The following is a 20,993-nucleotide window of genomic DNA, read 5'->3' as shown; positions in this document are numbered from 1 at the left end:
TCCTGGGATGTCCGCCTCTGGAGTCGCTAGGGTGACAGGCGCGAGCCTCGGGTGCGCTTTTGTGAAGGCTCATCGAGTTTCCTGGCCACCTGAATCGTCTGTCAGCCTGCGGGTCCAATGCCTTCCTAGAAACAGTGTTTGGATAAATGATTATAAACTGTTCCTTTTTGCTCATATATATTGTTATCAAAGGACACCAACTCCGGGAGCCAGGGCTGCTGGGCAGCTCGGCTCTGCCTCACCCCGCACCCGCCGCCTCCCTGGCCCAGAGCAAACAGCTGCTGAATGCGTGAGCTTCGGAGGTGACGCCCCTGCTTTCCTTCCGGGGCCTTGTTACTCTTTCCCCCGGTGTAGACGTGGTCAGGGCCCCGTCGGAAGTTCCTCCAGGTGCACGCATACCCTCTGCCCCTTTTAATATGTCCCTTTGCTCTCTCCATGTCTTTGTGAATTACATCTCTTGTACCCTTTTAAGCCCCTCCGACCAGGATGAACCCCAAAAAAGCAACCGAGAGAGGATCCCTGCCCCGGCTCCCAGCGGGCTCCTGGACACAGGCTCGGGCCGCGGGGCGCGGGAGGCCGCAGGGGCGGACGGTTCGGCAGCCTGGAGGGCTGGGGCAGCCGGGGCGCCCGGCCCAGCGGTGGCCATGGACCCAAGTCGGTGCGCTGGTGCAGCCCCGAGCACAGCATGCACCCGACCCGACCCCCCGAAAGCAGTGCGCAGCAGAAAGCGGAATTGCTCAGCAAGGCAGCGGGAGGCGCGGAGGCCGAGGCCACTGCGGTCGCACCGTTCATTGCACGCCGCTCCGTGGCGCTCCGACCCCGCTCTCCCACGCCCCGGGCGCAGGGGCCAGAGGGTGGCCCCGCCGCCGCTCCCTCACGGAGACGGCTCCCTCTCGTCGCGCTCGCCGTCCATGAAGGCCTCCAGGTCCGGGAAGAGCGTGTCCAGATACCACCGGAAGGGCCTGCAGCGCAGCCGCCGCCGCAGCGCCAGCCGCTCGCTCAGGTCGCCGTGGGGCACGCGCCGCCAAGCAGGGTTCTGGAGGAAGAAGTTGTCCTAAACGGACACAACAAGGCACCGCATTCAGCAAAACGAGCGTGTGCTAATCAGCCCGCCGTAGCAAACGCAGGCCAGGCCCCCTGCCGCCCCAGCTACGCGGTTCGCTGACATCCCAGGGTCCTCGTTCAAAGCCAGCCCAGGAAGACAAGTCCACGAGGCTTTGATCTCCCATTAACCACCGAGGAGGCCCGTGGCGGAGCCGCGGTTCCGTGTGGCAGAACGCTGGCCTCGAGTCACAGAGCTCCCAGACAGTGCCTGGGCGCCGAGTTCGAGTCCCGCGGCTTCAAGCAAGCGCACCATGTTTTCGTCATCTGAACTACAAGGCACAGGGTGAGGGGAGACCTCACGGGGCTCACCGGCGCCCAGGGAGGGGAGGCGGGGTGGAGAGGCGGCCCGTGTGGGCCGTGACTGCACATGGCCGTTCTGTGTGCTTTTGTCTCGTTTGCTTGGGCTGTGCCGGGGCTTGAACTCTGGGCCTCGCGCTGTCGAGGCGGGTGCTGGACTCCAGTTACGCTTCCAGCCTTTCCGCTCTCCCTTTTGAGCATCTGAGGGTGGCGGGCCCGGACACCAGTCCTCCCGTTCACGGTCCCCACGCAGCCGCAGCGACCGCCCCCCCCGCCCCCCCCCCCCCGGGTTTCTCTTGGTTCTGATGGAAGCTGACGGCCCACGGTGGTGACTCAGCCTCCACGGAGCCAGGGCCGCACGGGAGCCGCCAGCCGCGTCCCCGGCTGCGGTGGCTCCTGTGCTCTCTCTCGCCCTCGTGCTGGAGACTAACGCCCAGACAACCGGCTGCTTTAGTAGGTTATGGTATTTTTTTTTTTTTTTTTCCCCAGTCCTGGGCTTGGACTCAGGGCCTGAGCACTGTCCCTGGCTTCTTTTTGCTCAAGGCTAGCACTCTGCCACTTGAGCCACAGCGCCACTTCTGGCTTTTTCTATATTCGCGGTGCTGAGGAATCGAACCCAGGGCTTCATGTATGCGAGGCGAGCGCTCTACCGCTAGGCCACATTCCCGGCCCAACCTAGTGCTTTAAACTTAACTCTGTGCCAGTGTATCTTTTACAAGAGCTGGGAACGACTCAGCGATTGCTGCTGCAAGACCGGAGTTCACAGGGGGAGAAAGTAACACGTGCAAAAATGAACTCTGGATGGCTCCCGGTTAAATGCAATAGGAAACGATTCCACTGTCTTTCGTGCGTGGCTTGCTAGCAGGTGCTCGGTCGTGGAGGTGACGCCCTGGCCCCTTCTCGCCCTCCTCCACGGTGAACCACCGTGCCCAGCACCAGCCTCGAGACCTGGGAAGTGGAGCAGGGGCTCAAAATGGTAGAGTGCTAGCCCGGAGCAGAAAAGCTCAGACACAGCACCCAGGCCCTGGGCTCAAGCCCCTGGCTGACTGCCAGAAAACGGGGGGAGGGGGGGAGGGAGGGAGGGAGGGAAGGAGGGAGGGAGGGAGGGAGGGAGTCTTTGTCCAAGATCGATGGCATCTGCATCCCTTGGGAAAGCAATCTAACAGGACATCTAGGATTGGGGGAGACAGAGGCTTTGGGGGGCGGGGGCTGGCTATTCCCAGCCAGAGTGCAGGGCAGGGGGGTCAATCTAGGGAAAGATAGATTTCTCCCCTTGGCTGGTTATTTCTGAGGAACTTGAGTTTCCTTAGAAGTTCAGTGTTCCAAACGGAAATGCCAGGACAGGCGCTTAGAACCAACCAGTTCACAACAGAGTTGGGGATAGGTGGTTGGGGGGCCCCCCACCGAGTGACAGAACAGACACTGGACTCGGGGAAGCCAGCCCGCAGGTCCCAAGCCCGCGTCCGCGCCCGCGCCGAGCGCCTCACCTTGTATTCGTCCAGCCAGACGTGCGCCACCCTCAGGGAGTTCCGCAGCATGGCCTTCCTGATGGCGGGGTCCGTCTCCAAGTGCTGCTTACTGACGTGGCCCACGCGGGAGCAGGGGATGACGAGGAGCTGGCCCCCGCACAGCCAGATCTGCGCAAAGGAGAGCCAAGGCGGATTAAGGCTATATATATATATCAAAGGCAACTGATAGACTTTCCTCTCCAGGCCAACTTCAACCCATGATGCTCAGCTCTGGCTATTGCTGGGCTTCTCACCCAAGACTGGCGCTCTACCATTTGAGCCACGCCCCTACGTCCAGCTTTTTGCCGGCTAGTGAGTGATGAGAGCCTTGAGGACTTCAGTGCCCACTCTGGCTTCCAACCGCGCTCCTCAGATCTCAGCCTCCTGGGTCGCTAGGACGGCAGGCGTGAGCCACCGGCGCCGGGACTGCGATTCACGGTGGCTCTGGGCAGGGTGAGCGGTGGCTCCATTTCCGTCCTCTGCACCTGCGCGGTGAGTTCGCGGAGCTGTCTTTCCTCCCACGCGTGCTCTCCGGTACGCGTCTCTCTGGTCAAAAGTTAGCTGGCAGTCGCCACGCGGGGCTGATTCTGGGCTTCCTGTCCCGTCGGGCTCCGTGTGCTCTGTGGGCTGCGTCGGTTCTGTGGTATCCTCTGCCCTCCACTCTCACCTCTGATCCGGGCCTGGCAGTTTGCTTTGGCTTTTGCTTCGTTTTGCGAATCCTGCGGCTTCCGCCCAGGCTGGCCTGCTCAGCGATGAGACAGAAGCAGACAAGCGGCCCTCGCGGCCTGAGCTGCGGCTGAGCCTCCGGGGTGAAGGCACTGGCCGGGCCCGGCCCATGGGGGCGACACAAGGATTTGCAACAGAATTGTAGTGTTAAGCCACTGCACTGGGGGTGGTTTATTACACAGTCGAAGCTAACGGACACATGAGACAGCCTTGTTCACTATCACTGGCTTTGTTTTGTTTGTTTTATTTTTGTTGCCAGTCCTGGGGCTTGAACTCAGGGCCTGAGCACTGTCCCTGGCTTCTTTGTGCTCAAGGCTAGCACCCTGCCACTTGAGCCACAGCGCCACTTCCGGCTTTTACTATATATATGTGGTGCTGAGGAATCGAACCCAGGCCTTCATGTATGTGAGGCGAGCGCTCTACCGCTAGGCCACCTTCCCAGCCCACTGGCTTTGCTCTGGTAAAGCGGGTGTCTATCCAGAAACTTGAGCTGACGGTCAGTAGACATCGGCTCGCTTCCCAAGCTTTACCTGGGGGCAGCGGGAATTTTCCTAACACGTGGACTCGGAGTTTGTCTCTGCTTTGACCAGGAAATAGCAGCTCGCAGCCCACGCGAGGCCTGAGCGCGCTGCGGAGTCTGACTCCGTTTTCCGCGTCCGCCATTCGGTGCAGAAGAGCACGCCGTCAGTCGCTGCTGCTCCGAGAGAGGCTGTCGGTGCTGTAGAGCCGCCCTGGCCGCCACACATCCAAAAGGTAAAGGCTCTCGTTCCCAGCCCCCCGTGCGTGCATACACACACACACACACACACGTGCACGTGCGCGTGCACCGGGGCCTGGACTCACGGCCTGGGTTCTCGTGGCACGTTTTGCTCACGCCGCCATTCTGTCACCTGAGTCACACCTCCAGTCCCAGCCACGGTGACACAGTCCTTGCGTCAGCAGCTGACTCATTCCATTGCGCGCCGCTGGGTTTTCACACCCTGATTCGTCTTGTGCTGGTAATGGAGCTTGAACTCAGGACCGGGGAGCGCTCCCGTAGCTTTTGGCTCAAGGTCGGCTTTTTGCTGGATTTTTCTTCCTGGGCTGGCTTCGAACTGCAAACCTCGTATACACGAAGCCCTGGGTTCGATTCCCTAGCACCACATATATAGAAAACAGCCAGAAGTGGTGCTGTGGCTCAGGTGGCAGAGTGCTAGCAAAAAGAAGCCAGGGACAGTGCTCAGGCCCTGAGTCCAAGCCCCAGGGCTCGCCCAAAAAAATAAAAAAAATAAAAAAATAAAGAATCAGGAAAAATCTAGGTTGGAGGCATGGCTCAAGTGGTAGGTCACTGACAAACAGGCAAGCCAAGCAATCACAAGGGCCTGTGTCCAAACCTTTATACAGGGGGGGGCGGGGGAATAGCACAAAGGAAAATGAAAAGAGGACAAAAAAATTAGAAGAACAATACAATTTCCATAACAATGAAAAAGAATTTAAATACATTTCAATTGTTCTATTAATTTCCTAAGTCATACATTAAAAATAACAAGTCAGGTGCCAGGGGCTCACGCCTGTAATCCTAGCTTAACTTAACAGCCAGAAAAGTCCACAAGATTCTTATCTCCGATTAACCACCAGAAAACCGGAAGTGGAACCGTGGCTTAAAGTGATAGACCGCTGGCCTTGAATGAAAAGGCACGGGTACAGTGCCAGGCCCTGAGTTCAAGGCCCATGACCACCAGCACCACAACAAAATTCAACAGGCCATCTGCATGCTCTAATTATAAGACTGAATGGCCCTGGATTCTCATGCAGGAAAACTGGACATCAGTGTCACAACACTTCCCTGGACTAAAGTCAGCCTTTACTCTCCACACATAAATCTAGCCATTTAAGTAAAACAAAGCTGGACACACATCCTTCATGCCTGTAATCCCAGCTACTCAAGAGGCATAGATCTGAGAACTGCAGTTCAAAGCCAGCCTGGGCATGAAAGTCTGTGAGACACTTATGTCCGGTTAACCACCAAGAAGCCAGAAGTGGAGCTGTTGCTCTAGTGGTAGAGTGTTAGTCTTGAGCAAAAAAGGTCAGGGACAGGGTCCAGGACCTTGATGCACACACACACATGTGCACACACACACACACACACACACACACACACAGAAGGAAAAAGTTGGAATTACCCTTAATGAAATCTCCACATTTTCTCCTCCCCAAAGTTCCATGCCCTTGTCGTACTGTCCAATTTCGTAAAAATATTGTTTGTATATAGCAAAAATCCCTCCTGCCATTGCAGGCGACCTAGAAAGAGGACATACAGATTAAACGGATTCAGAAGCCGTCAATTTCTCTAAAAAAAATAAATTGAATAATAGTGATAATATAGTTAAAAACTAGGAAACAGGTAGCTAGATAGATATTTAGGTCTGTGAGATGCTTAAATACTAAGGTACCTAGAAGCAGGTGCTAACCTTTATTTAGATCTCAACAGATTATGTAAGCAATATGATCTTTGTGTGTTCCATTTCCAGATAAATACACGCACATTTATGGGGTACCATGTGGTGTTTTAATACGTTATCGATTGCGTGACAGGCCAGCCAGGTAGACAGCATTTTCGTCAGTCATCTCAAATGTTTACCGTTTCTTTGTAGTGAAACATTCAGAATCCTCCCTTGTAGCTACTTTGCAATGCACAACGTCATTATTTACCGTCGCCTCTTTGTACAAAAGAACTCCAGATCTTACTCAGCTTCTCTAACTGTCACGTTGTACAAAGCGACTGTCCTACAGACTCCAGCGACCACTACCCTGCTTCCTACTTCTGCGAGGGCCACATTTTTTGGCAGTGCTGAAGATGAAACCCAGACCCTCGTCATTCTAGCCACTCTGCTCCTGAGCTCTATTTTCAGCCCTTGTTTTTTTGCAGAGAAAGTCTTCCTGTGTGCTCATGGCTGGCCTCCAACTCCCTTCCCTCTTGCTTCGGCCTCCTCGGTACTGGGATCATGGGCGTACCCCCATGCTTAGCTTCCAGTTTCATTCTTTCGCGTGTGGATGCCCAATTTGACCAGCCCATTGATTGAAGAGGCTGCCCTTTGCACAATGTATTTTCTGATCACCATTGTTGAAAGTTAGTTGTCTAGGGATTTATGGGATTCTGACTAGGTTTTATATTCCACATGCTGCTTTGGTTCTATAACATTACTGTATATTTTGAGGTTAGATGATAGGATGCCCTTGGCGGTCTTCTTCTTGTTCAAGGCCTTTGTCCGTTATGATTTCATACAAATTTGAAGATTGTGTTTTATATTTCTGTGAAGAACGTCATGGGCATTTTGATGGGAGTGCATTGAGCGTATAGATCGCTTTCAGCATTGTGGGCATTTTACGTAGGTTAAGCCTTCTAGTCTGTAAGCACAGTATGTTTTGTTTATTTACATCCCCTTCGGTAGTTCATGGCTTGCAGCATACAGATCTTTCAGCTCCTGGGATAAATGTTTTGCTATGTAGAAATAGATGTATACATGCATGAATATACATCTATGCAGCAGTTACTGTGAGTAGGATTTGTAAGCAATATGTCATAAGTGTTGTCTTTCTGCACAGTGATATTTACAGTAAGAATTCCTCCTAGGAAGAGAACTGAACTCAGTAGTAGTATTAGAGCTCTTCCTTCCTAACAGCATGAAGGGGACTATAATACTGACTTCTGAGAACACAGTGGGACAGGCATCTTTCCTTTGTCCGCCAATACCAGAATCCCAATAATAACAAAGTAGACAGCTTGAAGATGATTATGAGTTCATTCATTCACTGCTCACAAGTACTTATCGAGCATCTGAGGTGTGTCAATGAGAAAATAGTGAATGAGCAAACCAGGAAGATCCCTGCTATGCGCTGGGTGACGTGTGCCGTCCTGATTGGTGCGCTGGGTGCTGGGTGCCATCCTGATTGGTGCGCTGGGTGACGTGCGCCGTCCTGATTGGTGCGCTGGGCGACGTGTGCCGTCCTGATTGGTGCGCTGGGTGACGTGCGCCGTCCTGATTGGTGTGCTGGGTGACGTGTCTCGTCCTGATTGGTGCGCCAGGTGACAGGTGCCATCCTGATTGGTGCGCTGGGCGACGTGTCTCATCCTGATTGGTGCGCTGGGTGCTGGGTGCCATCCTGATTGGTGCGCTGGGTGACGTGTCTCGTCCTGATTGGTGCGCTGGGTGACGTGTGTCGTCCTGATTGGTGCGCTGGGTGACGTGTCTCATCCTGATTGGTGTGCTGGGTGACGTGTCTCATCCTGATTGGTGCGCTGGGTGACGTGTCTCATCCTGATTGGTGCGCTGGGTGACGTGTGCCGTCCTGATTGGTGCGCTGGGTGACGTGTGTCGTCCTGATTGGTGCGCTGGGTGACGTGTGTCATCCTGATTGGTGCGCTGGGTGACGTGCGCCGTCCTGATTGGTGCGCTGGGCGACGTGCGCCGTCCTGATTGGTGCGCTGGGTGACGTGTGTCATCCTGATTGGTGCGCTGGGTGACGTGTGCCGTCCTGATTGGTGCGCTGGGTGACGTGCGTCGTCCTGATTGGTGCGCTGGGTGACGTATGTCATCCTGATTGGTGCGCTGGGTGCTGGGTGACGTGTGCCGTCCTGATTGGTGCGCTGGGTGCTGGGTGACGTGTGCCGTCCTGATTGGTGCGCTGGGTGCTGGGTGCCATCCTGATTGGTGCGCTGGGCGACGTGCGTCGTCCTGATTGGTGCGCTGGGCGACGTGCGTCGTCCTGATTGGTGCGCTGGGCGACGTGCGCCGTCCTGATTGGTGCGCTGGGTGATGTGCGTCGTCCTGATTGGTGCGCTGGGTGACGTGCGTCGTCCTGATTGGTGCGCTGGGTGACGTGTCTCGTCCTGATTGGTGCGCTGGGCGACGTGTCTCGTCCTGATTGGTGCGCTGGGTGACGTGTCTCGTCCTGATTGGTGCGAAGGGCGACGTGTGCCGTCCTGATTGGTGCGCTGGGCGACGTGTCTCATCCTGATTGGTGCGAAGGGCGACGTGTGCCGTCCTGATTGGTGCGCTGGGTGACGTGTGCCGTCCTGATTGGTGCGCTGGGTGACGTGCGTCGTCCTGATTGGTGCGCTGGGTGCTGGATGCCATCCTGATTGGTGCGCTGGGTGACGTGTCTCGTCCTGATTGGTGCGCTGGGCGACGTGTGCCGTCCTGATTGGTGCGCTGGGCGACGTATGTCATCCTGATTGGTGCGTCTGCTAACAATGACTCCTGGGGGGGTGAGGAGCACAGAGGTCTTGGCATAGGGTTATGAACAGTTTTCAGAGCTCCAGAGAGCATGTGGTCATGCTGAATGGCCGTGATGTCCATGTGGTTCTTGCATCAACTATTGTAGAATTTCACACTTATTCATTCCAATTCTTAGCTCATCGTGTGTGTGTGTGCGTGTGTGCGTGTATGCACATGCATGTGCATGTAACCGGTCTCAGGACTTGAATTTAAGCCTCTCACACTCCTTTGGCTTTTTTTTTTTTTTTTTTTTTTTTTTTTGGCCAGTCCTGGGCCTTGGACTCAGGGCCTGAGCACTGTCCCTGGCTTCTTTTTGCTCAAGGCTAGCACTCTGCCACTTGAGCCACAGCACCACTTCTGGCCATTTTCTATATATGTGGTGCTGAGGAATCGAACCCAGGGCTTCATGTATGTGAGGCGAGCACTCTTGCCACTAGGCCATATTCCCAGCCCCTCCCTTGGCTTTTTTGCTCATAGCTGGCACTCTGCAACGTTGAGCTACAGCTCTGCTTCCAGCTTTTCTGCAGGTTAATTAAAGGTAAGACTCTCTCCTATTGGTCTGTAGTCTAGATTAGAGGCAAAGATCAAGATCTCGATTCTCACATCTCAGCCTCCTGAGTAGCTGGGACTATAGGAGTGAGCCGCCATGCCCAGCCTCACTTGCCTTTAGGTCAGAAAACCTAGACCACGTACGAGAGAGAACTAGAAGAGGAGGAGGAGAATCCAGAGGCTGGAGGTCCCATGGCGTCCAAGGTCAGGGCCTTGGTTGTGGTTCGAGAGGGATACATGCATGGTAATGTAGAGATGAAGGCCCAGGGGAAACCACAGCAAATGATTACGGCTAACAAATACTGCATTTACACACACACCTTATTCTTGTAATAACCCTGGGAAGTATCATTCTCCAAATAAGGGAAAGAGGCTCAGAGAGGTCATCTAACTTGAGTAAGACCGCAGAGCTCTAAATTAGACTGGCGCCGAAGATCCAGGACTCGCGCAGCTCTAGGTTTTTGCTAGACTAGAATATGAGAAACTTGAATTATCTGCCTTGTGAAAGGCCAATCCGCTGGAGAGGCGAGGAGCCCGGCTTTCAAGTTCACGCGGGGGAGGGAAACCCTTCCGCGACGGCCTCATAAACACAGCTGAAGCAGCCACAGTGTGACCCGACGACCCGAGACTTAGAAGCAGACCCAGCCGTTCACCCCTTTAAAATGCATCTTCTCAACCCGGGAGAAAAGAGAAGCCCCCAGCAAGCCGCGCTGGCCGTGGCCTCGGCGGGCCACGCCGGGGTGTGTGTGTGTGTGTGTGTGTGTGTGTGTGTGTGCGCACGCGCCGGGCCAGCTCCCCTCCCCCCAGAAGCCGCTCACCGGATCGGGTTGGGTCCGTCGGGCCCGTCCATCTCGTAGGAGAACACGGTGTCCCACCTGAAGCGCAGGCCCCAGTCGAAGGCCCCGCGGGCCGGCGGGGAGGCCCGGTACTCCAGCGTCATGGCGTCGATGACGTCGATCGAGGGACACACCACGGCGTGGTGGTTCTCGGCAATGACGGCCATCAGGGGCTCCAGCCACACCTGGTTCACCTCGCAGTGGCTGTCCAGGAACACCAGGACGTCCCCTGGGGAGGGAGGAGGCCCCCGCGTCGGCCCCCGGTGCGGCCGTGGCATGGGGGGGGGGGGACGGGCGAGCCCTACTTGATGCCGTCCAACCACGTTGGCCAGCGTGTGCACGGACGGCCGTGCGTGCATGAGTGCGCGTGCGTGCGGATCCTGTGCCGCGTGTGTTCACGGGACCCTGGTGAGCGAGGGGTTCGAATCCCACCGGGGCAGGTGAAACTAAGCCTCAGTCCCGTGTACGGCCCCAACATTTAGAGAACAGAACAAGTCTTGCCCGCGGATGGCGTCCGTGGAGGAAGCGGCCGTGGAAACGCCCTTCAGATGACCTCTGCCCCCCCCGCCCCCCCCCCCCGGCTCCCCACGGCCTCTGCGGGTTGCTTAGATGCCGGGGCTCCCCGGGGACCAACGGGGTGGGGGTGGGGGGGTCCCACACCGTGACCCGAGGCCTCCCACCTGAGCTTTGGGGTCCACTGCGGCTCGGTGAGGCCGCTGCCTCCCCAGGGTACCCCGTGTGTGTGCGCGTGTGTGCGTGTGCGTGCGTGCGTGCGCGTGTGCGCATGTGTGTGCCCGTGCGCACACGCGTGCGTGTTATCAGAGCTGGGGTTTTCTGAGCGGCTCCCTCGCCCAGGGCTCCCGTGCTTGGGGATTCCTCTCTTCACCCCAAACCTCCTCCCCCTCCCTCACCAGTGTCCCCCCCTTTTCCTGCTCCTTCGCAGGTGGTCCTCCCTCCCCCCGGGGCTCCTCCCCCAGAGCCCCCACCCTGGCCCCGCCCCGCCGGCCTGAGGGCCCCTTCTGGGGGGGGGCGCTGTAGCTCTCCCCACCCCTCATCTCCCCTGCCGCCCCCCCCCGTGGGTCCCCGGCACTTCTCTCATGGAAAGTCCGTCTCCCAGGGCGCGCCTGGGGAAACTGAGCCCGAGGGGCGGGCGGGCCTGACCCGCGGCCCTGACACTGAGGGGCGGCCGTCGTGGAGGGGAGCACCGTCAGAGGTGGAGGAGGGGAAGGGAGGAGGGAGGAGGGAAGAGGGAGGAGGGAGGAGCATCCATCCTGAAGGGGAGTACCGTCACAGGCCGAGGAGGACTGCGCGGGAGGAGGGGGAAGGGAGGAGGGAGGAGGGAAGAGGGAGGAGGGAGGAGCATCCATCCTGAAGGGGAGTACCGTCACAGGCCGAGGAGGACTGCGCGGGAGGAGAGGGGGGGAGGAGGGAGGAGGGAGGAGGGAGGAGGGAGGAGCAGCCATCCTGACGGGGAGCACCATCAGAGGCCGAGGAGGACTGTGCGGGAGGAGAGGGGGGGAGGAGGGAGGAGGGAGGAGGGAGGAGGAGGAGGGAGGAGGGAGGAGCAGCCATCCTGACGGGGAGCACCGTCACCGGCCGAGGAGGACTGCGCGGGAGGACGGCCTCTGCGGGCCGCCCCCCCCCCCCCCCCGCGGCCGTGCGTACCTGTGGCGTGTTGGGCTCCGATCATCCGCGATCGAATCAGCCCCTCCCGTTGCTTGTTCCTCACCAGCTTGATGTTCCGCTGCAGAACCTCCATGTGGTACTCGAGCTTCCCCTGCAGGTCAGCTGCGAAAGCAGCCGGCGGGGGCGGGGCGTGAACGGCGGCGGCCACGGAACGGAAGCAGGCGCTGCCGGTGCCGGCGGCGTCCCGAGCACGCGGTGGGCCCCACGCGCCCTCCCACAGGAGAGCAGACAGCCGCGCCCAGCCACTGCCGACCCTGCTCCCTGGACCCCGACTTCCAGCCTCCCCAGGTCAGCGGCGCTGCCCAAGCCTGCGCGTGCCATGGGTGTGGTGAGGGACGGGCTCACGCGGGCCTCGAACCTGTGGCCACACCCTGCCCGTCTCACCCAGCCAGCCGCCGAGTACGCGGGGGGCCGGGACGATTCACCCCACTCGCAGGCGGAGCCCAGACCCGAGCGGCCCCGAACCCCCGGCGGCCGGCAACGCCCCTGTGGCCAGGGAGAACTTCCAACGCAGTGACCGAGGCTGGAGTCTCCCTCCAGGGTGGCCCCCGCCCCGCCTGCCCCCCCCACCCGCCCCGCCCTGCCTGCCCCCCTGCCCCGCCCCGCCTCCTCCCCCATCCCCGGTCAGCACAGGTCAGCGGGCACTTCTGGCCTTTTCTATATATGTGGTGCTGAGGAATCGAACCCAGGGCTTCATGTATACGAGGCAAGCGCTCTTGCCACTAGGCCACACTTCCAGCCCCCATACCTGTATTTACACCTGTGCTCACACCTGTATTTACACCTGTGCCCAGGTATAAACCTGGGGCCTCCAGCCCAGTGTGTACCAACAGGCAATCCTTCCAGAAACCAGTAAGCTTAGGGAAACTAAGGCTTCCGTGCAGCTGGTCCAGGTCCAGCTTTTCCACATGAAGCCCCCGGGCGGCTGGGTCTTGTCCCTGCATGAAGTCGCCACCTGGTGACAATCCACGTACTTGGGATAAACTCCTGTGGGGTTTTCAGGACCGGCTTTGGTTGTTCTTGTTGGTGCTGGGCCTGGGCACTGTCCCTGGGCTTGTTTTCTCAAGAGAGCCACAATTCTCCTTCTGGCTTTTTTAGGTTCTTCACAAGTCTGCCCGGGCTGGCTTTGAATCACAATCCTCAGATCTCAGCCTTCTGAGTAGCCGGGATTACAGGCCCGACTCATGGCTCCCAGCTACTAGCTACTTTGGAAGACCTCGGGCTTGGTGCCCTTCTTCCTACTCTCCCAGTCCTTCCCTTACTTTACATAAGCCACAGAAAATGCAGAACGACTCCAAACTCATCGTCTTTTCTCGCTTGCCATTGGGCCTCCACAATGCCATTTCCTCCACCCACAGTCCCTTTCCATCCTCTTCCTGCTCTGCTCTCCGCCTGGGTAACTTCCAGCCCCGTGGGCATGTCCCCTCCTGTGGAAGCGACCTCCAGAGCCCAGGCCAGCCCCCCTCCGTCGCGGCCGTGGGGAAGACCCCCCTCCCGCCGAGGGACGCTGCTGCTGCTCCGTCTTACCAAATTCGCTCTTGTCATCCACCAGAATAATCTCCTGCAGGAAGTAGGGCGGGGTGAGGTACAAGACGCTGGACACGGTTCGGAGCAAGGCATTGAATTCTTCGTTGTGGAAGCAAATGATCACGCTGGCAGTGAGCACTTGAACTGGGTAAACCTTATGGTAACACCTGAAAGTCACGGGAGAAACGAGGCAAAGCGTGTGGTGTCCGGGCATCTCATTCAGATTTCATTTTCATCTTTTTTTTCCTTCAGCTGATCATTACGACCACACAATGACCATACATGGAAGATTGTCAGAATTCAGTACAATGAATTCCCTTTACTACTTATATTATACCTCTCCCTTCTTAACTGCCCTTTGCTGACATTGCTGCGGCCTTCTTAGGTCTACTTTAACTATGGCACAAACACATAGTTAGCCCAAGGTCCGTATTTACTTTCTATGATAAAAACGGAGTCACTGAAGGCGCGTAGAGAGAGAGGTTCATATGAAGTTGGTGGCACAACCTTCAAAGAACTCACCAGGCTTTATTTTTAGATTGATGTCATCTCCTGCGGCAAAGAAACACGTGATTGGATTCCTTCCATGTATCTGACAAAAAGGTGTTTTTTATTCTTACTTTATGTCCAGGAGGGAAGACTGGAAGCTGGGCAGTATCTCCAGCGAGTGCCAGTCAGTGTTTCTGCTGCTACATTACTGTATGGCTGCCTTGGACATGTGGGGTTGTAAATTACAGAAACCTCTCAGAGCGGACTTGAAAAGCAAGATGAGGGAGGCGCGTTCCCAGGCCCCGCACAGGGCGTGGGGGGCCCGGGGGCGGGGGGTGGGGGAGGCCGCATGGCTCTCCTCTGCAGAACGGCTCACGGCGTCTGCTTCTTTACCCCAAGGGCAGGGGTGCGGAGGGTCTTATAGGCCAGCACCCGAGGAGGAATCAGTGGGGGGGGGGGGCGGGGGGTCTCTTTCCTAGCCCCCAAATTTCCAGGCACCATTTCGTTGGCTGAGCTGGGCTCCGTGGCCAGTCCTGGGCCCGTCACCACGGCCGGGCAGTGGGCGAGAATAGAAAACGATGGCTCCCGCTACAGCAAGGAGAAACGGGGGGCGTTTCCTGCTGGGGGAATGCGACGGAAGGAGAGGGCTTTGGCTCGGGCCGCATTCCCAGCCCCTGCTGCTGGGGAGGCGGCTGTAATGTGTTCCCATGAGTGACGAGCGACCTCCTCCAAACGCCCTCCGCCATAGCCAAGACCGTGCTGCACAAGAGCGCAAGGGTGTTTTCTACCAAATGATAAAAAAAAGTACCGGGGCTGGGGATATGGCCTAGTGGCAAGAGCCCTTGCCGCGTATACAGGAAGCCATGGGTTCGATTCCCACCACATATATAGAAATGGCCAGAAGTGGCGCTGTGGCTCAAGAGGTAGAGTGCTAGCCTTGAGCAAAGAGAAGCCAGGGACAGTGCTCAGGCCCTGAGTCCAAGCCCCAGGACTGGCAAGAAGAAAAAAAAAGTATTCAAAATAAACACTGTAAAGAACTAGAAAAAGAAGAACAAAGCCCCAGGTTAGTAACAGGAAGGAGATGCTAAAGACTGAAACAGCAATACATGAAGTAGATTAGACAAACAGTAGAAAAGTCCAACAAAACTAGGAGTTGTCTTTTAGCTCGACTAAGAGAGAGAAGACTCGGGCAACAGGAATGAACAAGATCTGCAGTTGCTATCACAGAAAGGCGGAGAACCCGCCGGGACCCCTGTGAAGAGCCCAGGCAGTGACTAGGACACTGAGAAATGGGGACTGTCCTGGAAACACGCGACCTACCAAGGCTCAATCACCAAGACGAGAAGCATCTGAACAGATGAATCCTAAGGACATTGGATCGGGAATAAGGAGTCCCAACGCTGTGAGCTCTCCCAAACACTTAAAGAATGGACACAATTTTTCTCCTTACTCTTCCAAAGCAAAATGAAAGGGAAGGAATACTTTCCAAGTTATTTTAAGAGGCCAGCGTGACCCTGAAATCAAACCCAAGCCAAGTACAGGCTGGAATCCCTTTGTGCACAGTTGCAGAAGTCTCCAGGAAAGCTAAGTTTCAGAGCTAGGCTTAATTCACTAGGCCCAAAGTGGGATTTCGATTTAGATGACAAGAATGTCTGGACATAGGGAAATCCACCAATGTGAAAACACCACACAGACAGAACCCAGCTCAAAAACAAGCGATCATCTCAACAAGCGAATCCAGGGGCCACGTGACAAAAGTTCTCAACAAAAATTACGTATAAAAGGGAACTACCTCGACATAAAACAGATGCCATTTCTGACACAGATAACATCCTGCTTAGCAGTAAGAAGCTTTTCTCTAAGATGGAGACATCTGCTCCATTCTCGTTAAATAGAATACTGGGGGCCCTGCCTGTGAATGAGAGGATTAAACAGAAGCCACCCATACCAGAAAGGAAGAAATTCTCTTTTTCTACCTGGCATGATCTTCTACCCAGAAAATTCTTACTAGGCGCCAGCAGCCAAAGATCAGAGGTCAGCTGAAGTGCCTGTCCGTTGGGGGGGTGCAACCAACAGCGTCCTATTTGGCCTTAAAAAAGGAATTCAGATTACTGAACTCTGTTCCTTATGCTGGGCCCTGTTGGCTGCCGCCCGCCCTCAGGACCCCTGTCCTCAGCTGCCCAGGAGGCTGAGCTCTGAACATCGGTGTTTGTGGTGGAGGCCTGTGACACTCAGACCTCTAGTTATCGGGCAAAAAGCTGGAAGTGGCGCGGTGGCTCACGTGGTAGAATGCCAGCCTTGTGCAAAGATGTGCGAAGGGAAAATAGGTGAGAATTGAAGGCCCTGACTCCAAGGCCCAGCACCGGCACACATGCATAAACCTAAACACGCTTCTGAATTAAACTCATACTGCATTCCATGGTTGAGGTGTTTTTCTTTTCTTTTCTTTTTTTTTTTTTGCCAGTCCTGGGCCTTGGACTCGGGGCCTGAGCACTGTCCCTGGCTTCTTTTTGCTCAAGGCTGGCACTCTACCACTTGAGCCACAGCGCCACTTCTGGCCATTTTCTATAGATGTGGTGCTGAGGAATCGAACCCAGGGCTTCATGTATGCGAGGCGAGCACTCTACCACTAGGCCATATTCCCAGCCCCAAGGTTTTGTTTTTTTTTCTTTTATTCTGACCCAGACAGGGCTGTTCTATGCAAACCCTGTGTCTCTTGTGTGTGCCGTGTCACAAGTAGAATTTGTGGCTTTAGATATTGCCAGTTTCTGGAAATTCCGCGGAGATAGCTCCACGTCCTGAAGTGTCTTTCTTTTACACAAAGGAGAATGTCTGCGCTTCCCCTCCAAGCGGTCAGAACCTACGCCTAAAGCGCAAAGTCCTGGGGAGACCCAGGCCACCGCTGGGTGAACCTTCCTCCTTCTGACGCGCCCCTCAGAACACAGGGGCTGCGGGGGCCCCCCATGCCTGGCGTGGAGGGGCCGGGGCCACAGCAACAGGGTGTGCACTGTGGCCGAGGGCCGCGGTGGATAACAGGGCCGAGGCTCAGACTGCATGAAGAGAAAGTTCCGGAGCCACAGGTAGGAGGGCTGCGTCTCTGTGAAGACTTAAATTGCACCACCAAACACGCACTTAAAGATGGCTACGGTGTTTGTGTTTCACACAGATTGTAACACAGGTACTCGAGACTCAAATGACTGGGGGAGCAACGGAAACTAAGCAGATTTTGGAGAAAAAACAAACAGCTTTCCAAAGTATATTCTATTAGGATTGAGGTCACTTTTGGGGAGAGGCCTTTATTGGTAATTGAATGAAAAACCCCTGGGTGGTTTCGTCCTTGGAAACCTTTCAAACATTTTAGCTACTCTCTGCACCTTGATATTGTCTTCTTGGAATAAAATCTTCACATTGTTTAATTTTATTTTTCTTTGGGTTGGTCCTGGGGCTTGAACTCCAGGCCTGGGGACGTAAGCTTTTGTGCTCAAGGCTAGGGCATTACCACTTGAGCCACAGCTCCACTTCCAGCTTCTCGTGGTTCATTAGGGCTAAGCGGCTCACAGACTTTGCTGCCTGGGCTGGCTTTGAACTGCCGTCCTCCGATCTCAGCCTCCTGAGTAGCTGGGACCGCAGGAGTGAGCCCCCATAGGCTGGCCACATTATCTAACTTTTAGACCGACAGTAGAAATCTATCCTGCAAGACTTCTGATCTGCTGAAAGCAAACTGTCATAAGATACAGAAAGAACATACGTCTTGTCCCTGGTATCGGGTACCTCTCTCAGGCCGCCCAGTCTTCTACTGACAATGGCATTGAACCCATACTTCGAAAGCTCGTCGAGATGTTCCGGATTGGAAAAGTTAAAATTCGTATCTGCAAGAAAAGGTAGGTGGAGTCACGTGGGTGAAGGCGCTGCTGTGGATTGTCCCGCGGGCTCCACCCTCGTCCGTAACGAGTCCTCAGGACCTCCAGAGGAGGGAGATCGGGGCTCAGCCAGTGCCGGGCAGCTGTCCTGACTTCATCCCCACAACAGGAAGCCCAAAAGACTCAGCTCCTCACCCGCCAGCGTGCCCGGCAGGAAGCCCGCGCCGGCCGCACAAACAACCCGCCTGGTAGATTACGCAGGATTCTAGACACTCTCAGCAAGGCCGGCAGAGGACACACGGGCCGGGAGCGCGGCCCAGCGGCACAGCGCTCGCCTGGCACGCACGAAGCCCTGGCTTCCATTCCTCAGCGCCGCAGACGCAGAGAAGGCCGGGCGTGGCGCCGCGGCTCGAGTGGACCTCGGGTGTGGCTTTGGTGGCTTTAACCCCCCCCCCACTCTGTGTCTTTTGAGGGAGGTGGGTTTTGTTAAAGTAGGTCTTCACAAGTGTGGACGTGAGGAAAAGAATCTTAAAGCGAGAAAAGTAAGTTGGAAAGGCTATGCAACCGCAGAACGGGCGCCGCGATTTCAGCAGTGATGGAGGGTTCTGCTTGGGAGGGAGGGCAGCGGCGGTCCAGTGCCCCCACCTCCGGGGGGAGGGGGAGGGGGGAGGGGTGTACAGTGTGTACTGTACCTATTGACACTCTGTCTTTGTAAGAAGAAATAAGTGAGAGTGTGGCTTAAGTGGTGGAATGCCAGCCTGGGGCAGAAAAGGCCAAGCAAGCACGCAAGACTGTGGGTTCAAGCCCCGGGACTGTCATGAGAAAGAGAAAGAGAGAGACAATCCAGACCAAGAAGAAACAAGTTAAAAGGAGGACTATTAGAGAGGTAAAAGGGGAGGAGGCTACGGAGGAGCAATAGAAGGGGTCAAAGACTATTATATGCCTGGGTAGAAATGTCATAAAGACGCTCCCCTGGACAGGGAGTGTCTGCTGCCTGAAGAAATACCATATAAAGCAAACTATATGAAGTGTAGACGTTAAGCCAGGTACCGGTGGCTCACGTCTGTAATCCCAGCTACTCAGGAGGCTGAGATCCAAGGATCGCAGTTTGAAGCCAGCCCAGGTGGGAAGGGCTGTGAGACTCTTATCTCTAATGAACTACCAAAAAGGGGGGTGGGGGAAAAGCCAGAAAATGGAGCTGTGGCTCAAGTAGTAGCTTTCCGCAAAAAAAGTTCCTGGACAGCACCCAGGCCCCGAGTTCAAGTCAAGACATTGGCAGCCAAAAAAAAAGGCGGGGAGAGGGTAAAATTTAGGTTGTAAATACCTATGTGCTTGTTTTACTATTCTGTATGTAAATATGTACAACTATCTTAGCTATTTCATAATTAACCGCTTTGGTGACTGGGAGAGGACGCTCTCGGGAGTGTTTATTTCCCCTTGCAGTGGCTGGCGGAGAGCATGGCCGCACTTACTCCGCATGGGAGGGAGTATGCTCCTGCGCTTCGGTCGGTCTCGGTCCAGCCAGCGCTCCCTGGGGTCTAGCATCGGCTCTGTGATGTCCAGGACCTGCTGGGACCCCTTTCTCCCAGGGGACAGGACCGAGGAGGGCTCCTGGGCTTGCTTGTGCTGGCTGCTCACATGACTATGATGGAAATATGCAAGTAACAGAGCTGTCCAGACCCCAAAGGTCAGGGACGCGTAGAAGAAACAGTAAACGACGAGGCTCCTCATGGTACACCCAGCATCTCAGCGGCCGGCTCGCAGCTTCCTAGGGCGGAAGGGTTTGAGGAAGGCGTCGTTAGGAATGCCAGCGGTTTGCAGGACGCCAGCCACCCGCTTCAACGCAACCAGCAGAGGGCACTTTCCTGCCCACGCTTACCACGTACACTTGGGCTGGTACCTTCCATTCGTCAAAGCTATTAGAACCGATTGCGTAAGAGACCCATATCACCAATTAAGCACTTAAGAACCCGAAGTGGCACTGTGGCTGGAAGGGGGTAGAGCTCCAGCCTTGAGCAAAGAGCTCAGGAACAGCGCCCAGGTCCTGAGTTCAAGCCCCACAACTGACAACAACAAAAAAGTGGCTGGGCACTGGGTGGCATTCCTATAATCGTAGTTACTCAGGAGGCTGAGATCTGAAGATCATGTTTTAGAGCCAGCCCAGGCAGACAAATCTGACAGACTCTTGTCTCCAGTTAGCCAGAAGTGGAGGTGTGCCTTAAAATTGTATAGCACCAACCATGAGGAAAAAAGCCAAGCAAGAGAGTTAGGGCCTGAGTTCAAGCCCCAGGACCAGCACACACACAAAAAAAATCAAAGCACCGTTTTTGATTGCTCTAAGGGAGCAAAGATGCCTCACTTATAAATCCATCTGGAACATTCTGCAAGGACCCAGGATTTAACAACGATCTTGGAGTCACAGTAAAAGTTCAGCAATGGGGCTGGGGATATGGCCTAGTGGCAAGAGAGCTTGCCTCGTATACATGAGGCCCTGGGTTCGATTCCCCAGCACCACATATACAGAAAACGGCCAGAAGTGGCACTGTGGCTCAAGTGGCAGAGTGCTAGCCTTGAGCAAAAGGAAGCCAGGGACAGTGCTCAGGCCCTGAGTTCAAGGCCCAGGACTGGCAAAAAAAAAAAAAAAAGTTCAGCAATGGATGACTTAACACTTTAGGAGTGAAGTCTGGATTCCACGAAGGAAACATTTCAAATGTGTAGTAGGGCAAAGTAGCTCCCGACTTGGAAAAGCTATGGATTAAGACAGGCACCCAGGCCCAGCTTCCAAACCCAGCACCACAAACAGAGAAACAATGCTATTTTAAATTATATTATCAAACCATCTTCCTATGAAACGCTTTAAATAGCAAAGATTTTTGTATTAACTTTCTCTAAAAGCAAAAGCAATTATAAATGAATTAAAAAATGAAAGACTTTTATACCCTAAAGAAAAGCAGGTTGGGAGGCTGGGAATGTGGCTTAGCGGCACAGTGCTTGCCTAGCATGCAGGAAGCCCTGGGTTCGATTCCTCAGTGCCACATACACAGAAAAAGCCAGAAGCGGCGCTGTGGCTCAAGTGGCAGAGTGCTAGCCTTGAGCAAAAGAAGCTCAGGGACAGTGCTCAGGCCCTGAGTTCAAGTTCCAGGACTGCCAAAA

The 20,993-nt window shown here is 55.4% G+C and overlaps 1 protein-coding gene across 1 annotated transcript; it reads right to left on the bottom strand.

The window, feature by feature from the left end:
* Positions 1-874: 874 nt before the first annotated feature.
* Positions 875-19,571, bottom strand: LOC125345716 (inactive polypeptide N-acetylgalactosaminyltransferase-like protein 5). The gene is made up of 8 exons (XM_048337760.1): positions 19,313-19,571; positions 17,729-17,849; positions 13,492-13,658; positions 11,944-12,066; positions 10,261-10,507; positions 5,798-5,915; positions 2,889-3,038; positions 875-1,054 (listed from the first exon to the last, which is right to left on the bottom strand). Exons 1-8 carry the CDS (start codon positions 19,569-19,571, stop codon positions 875-877), a joined length of 1,365 nt encoding a protein of 454 aa, XP_048193717.1.
* Between the last annotated feature and the right edge of the window lie 1,422 nt (positions 19,572-20,993).

The sequence above is a fragment of the Perognathus longimembris genome, chromosome 2 (assembly GCF_023159225.1).
Source record: "Perognathus longimembris pacificus isolate PPM17 chromosome 2, ASM2315922v1, whole genome shotgun sequence".
NCBI classification, from domain to species: domain Eukaryota; kingdom Metazoa; phylum Chordata; class Mammalia; order Rodentia; family Heteromyidae; genus Perognathus; species Perognathus longimembris.
The sequence above is the reverse complement of the archived record's forward strand: the minus strand, read 5'-3'. Positions and strand labels throughout refer to the sequence as shown.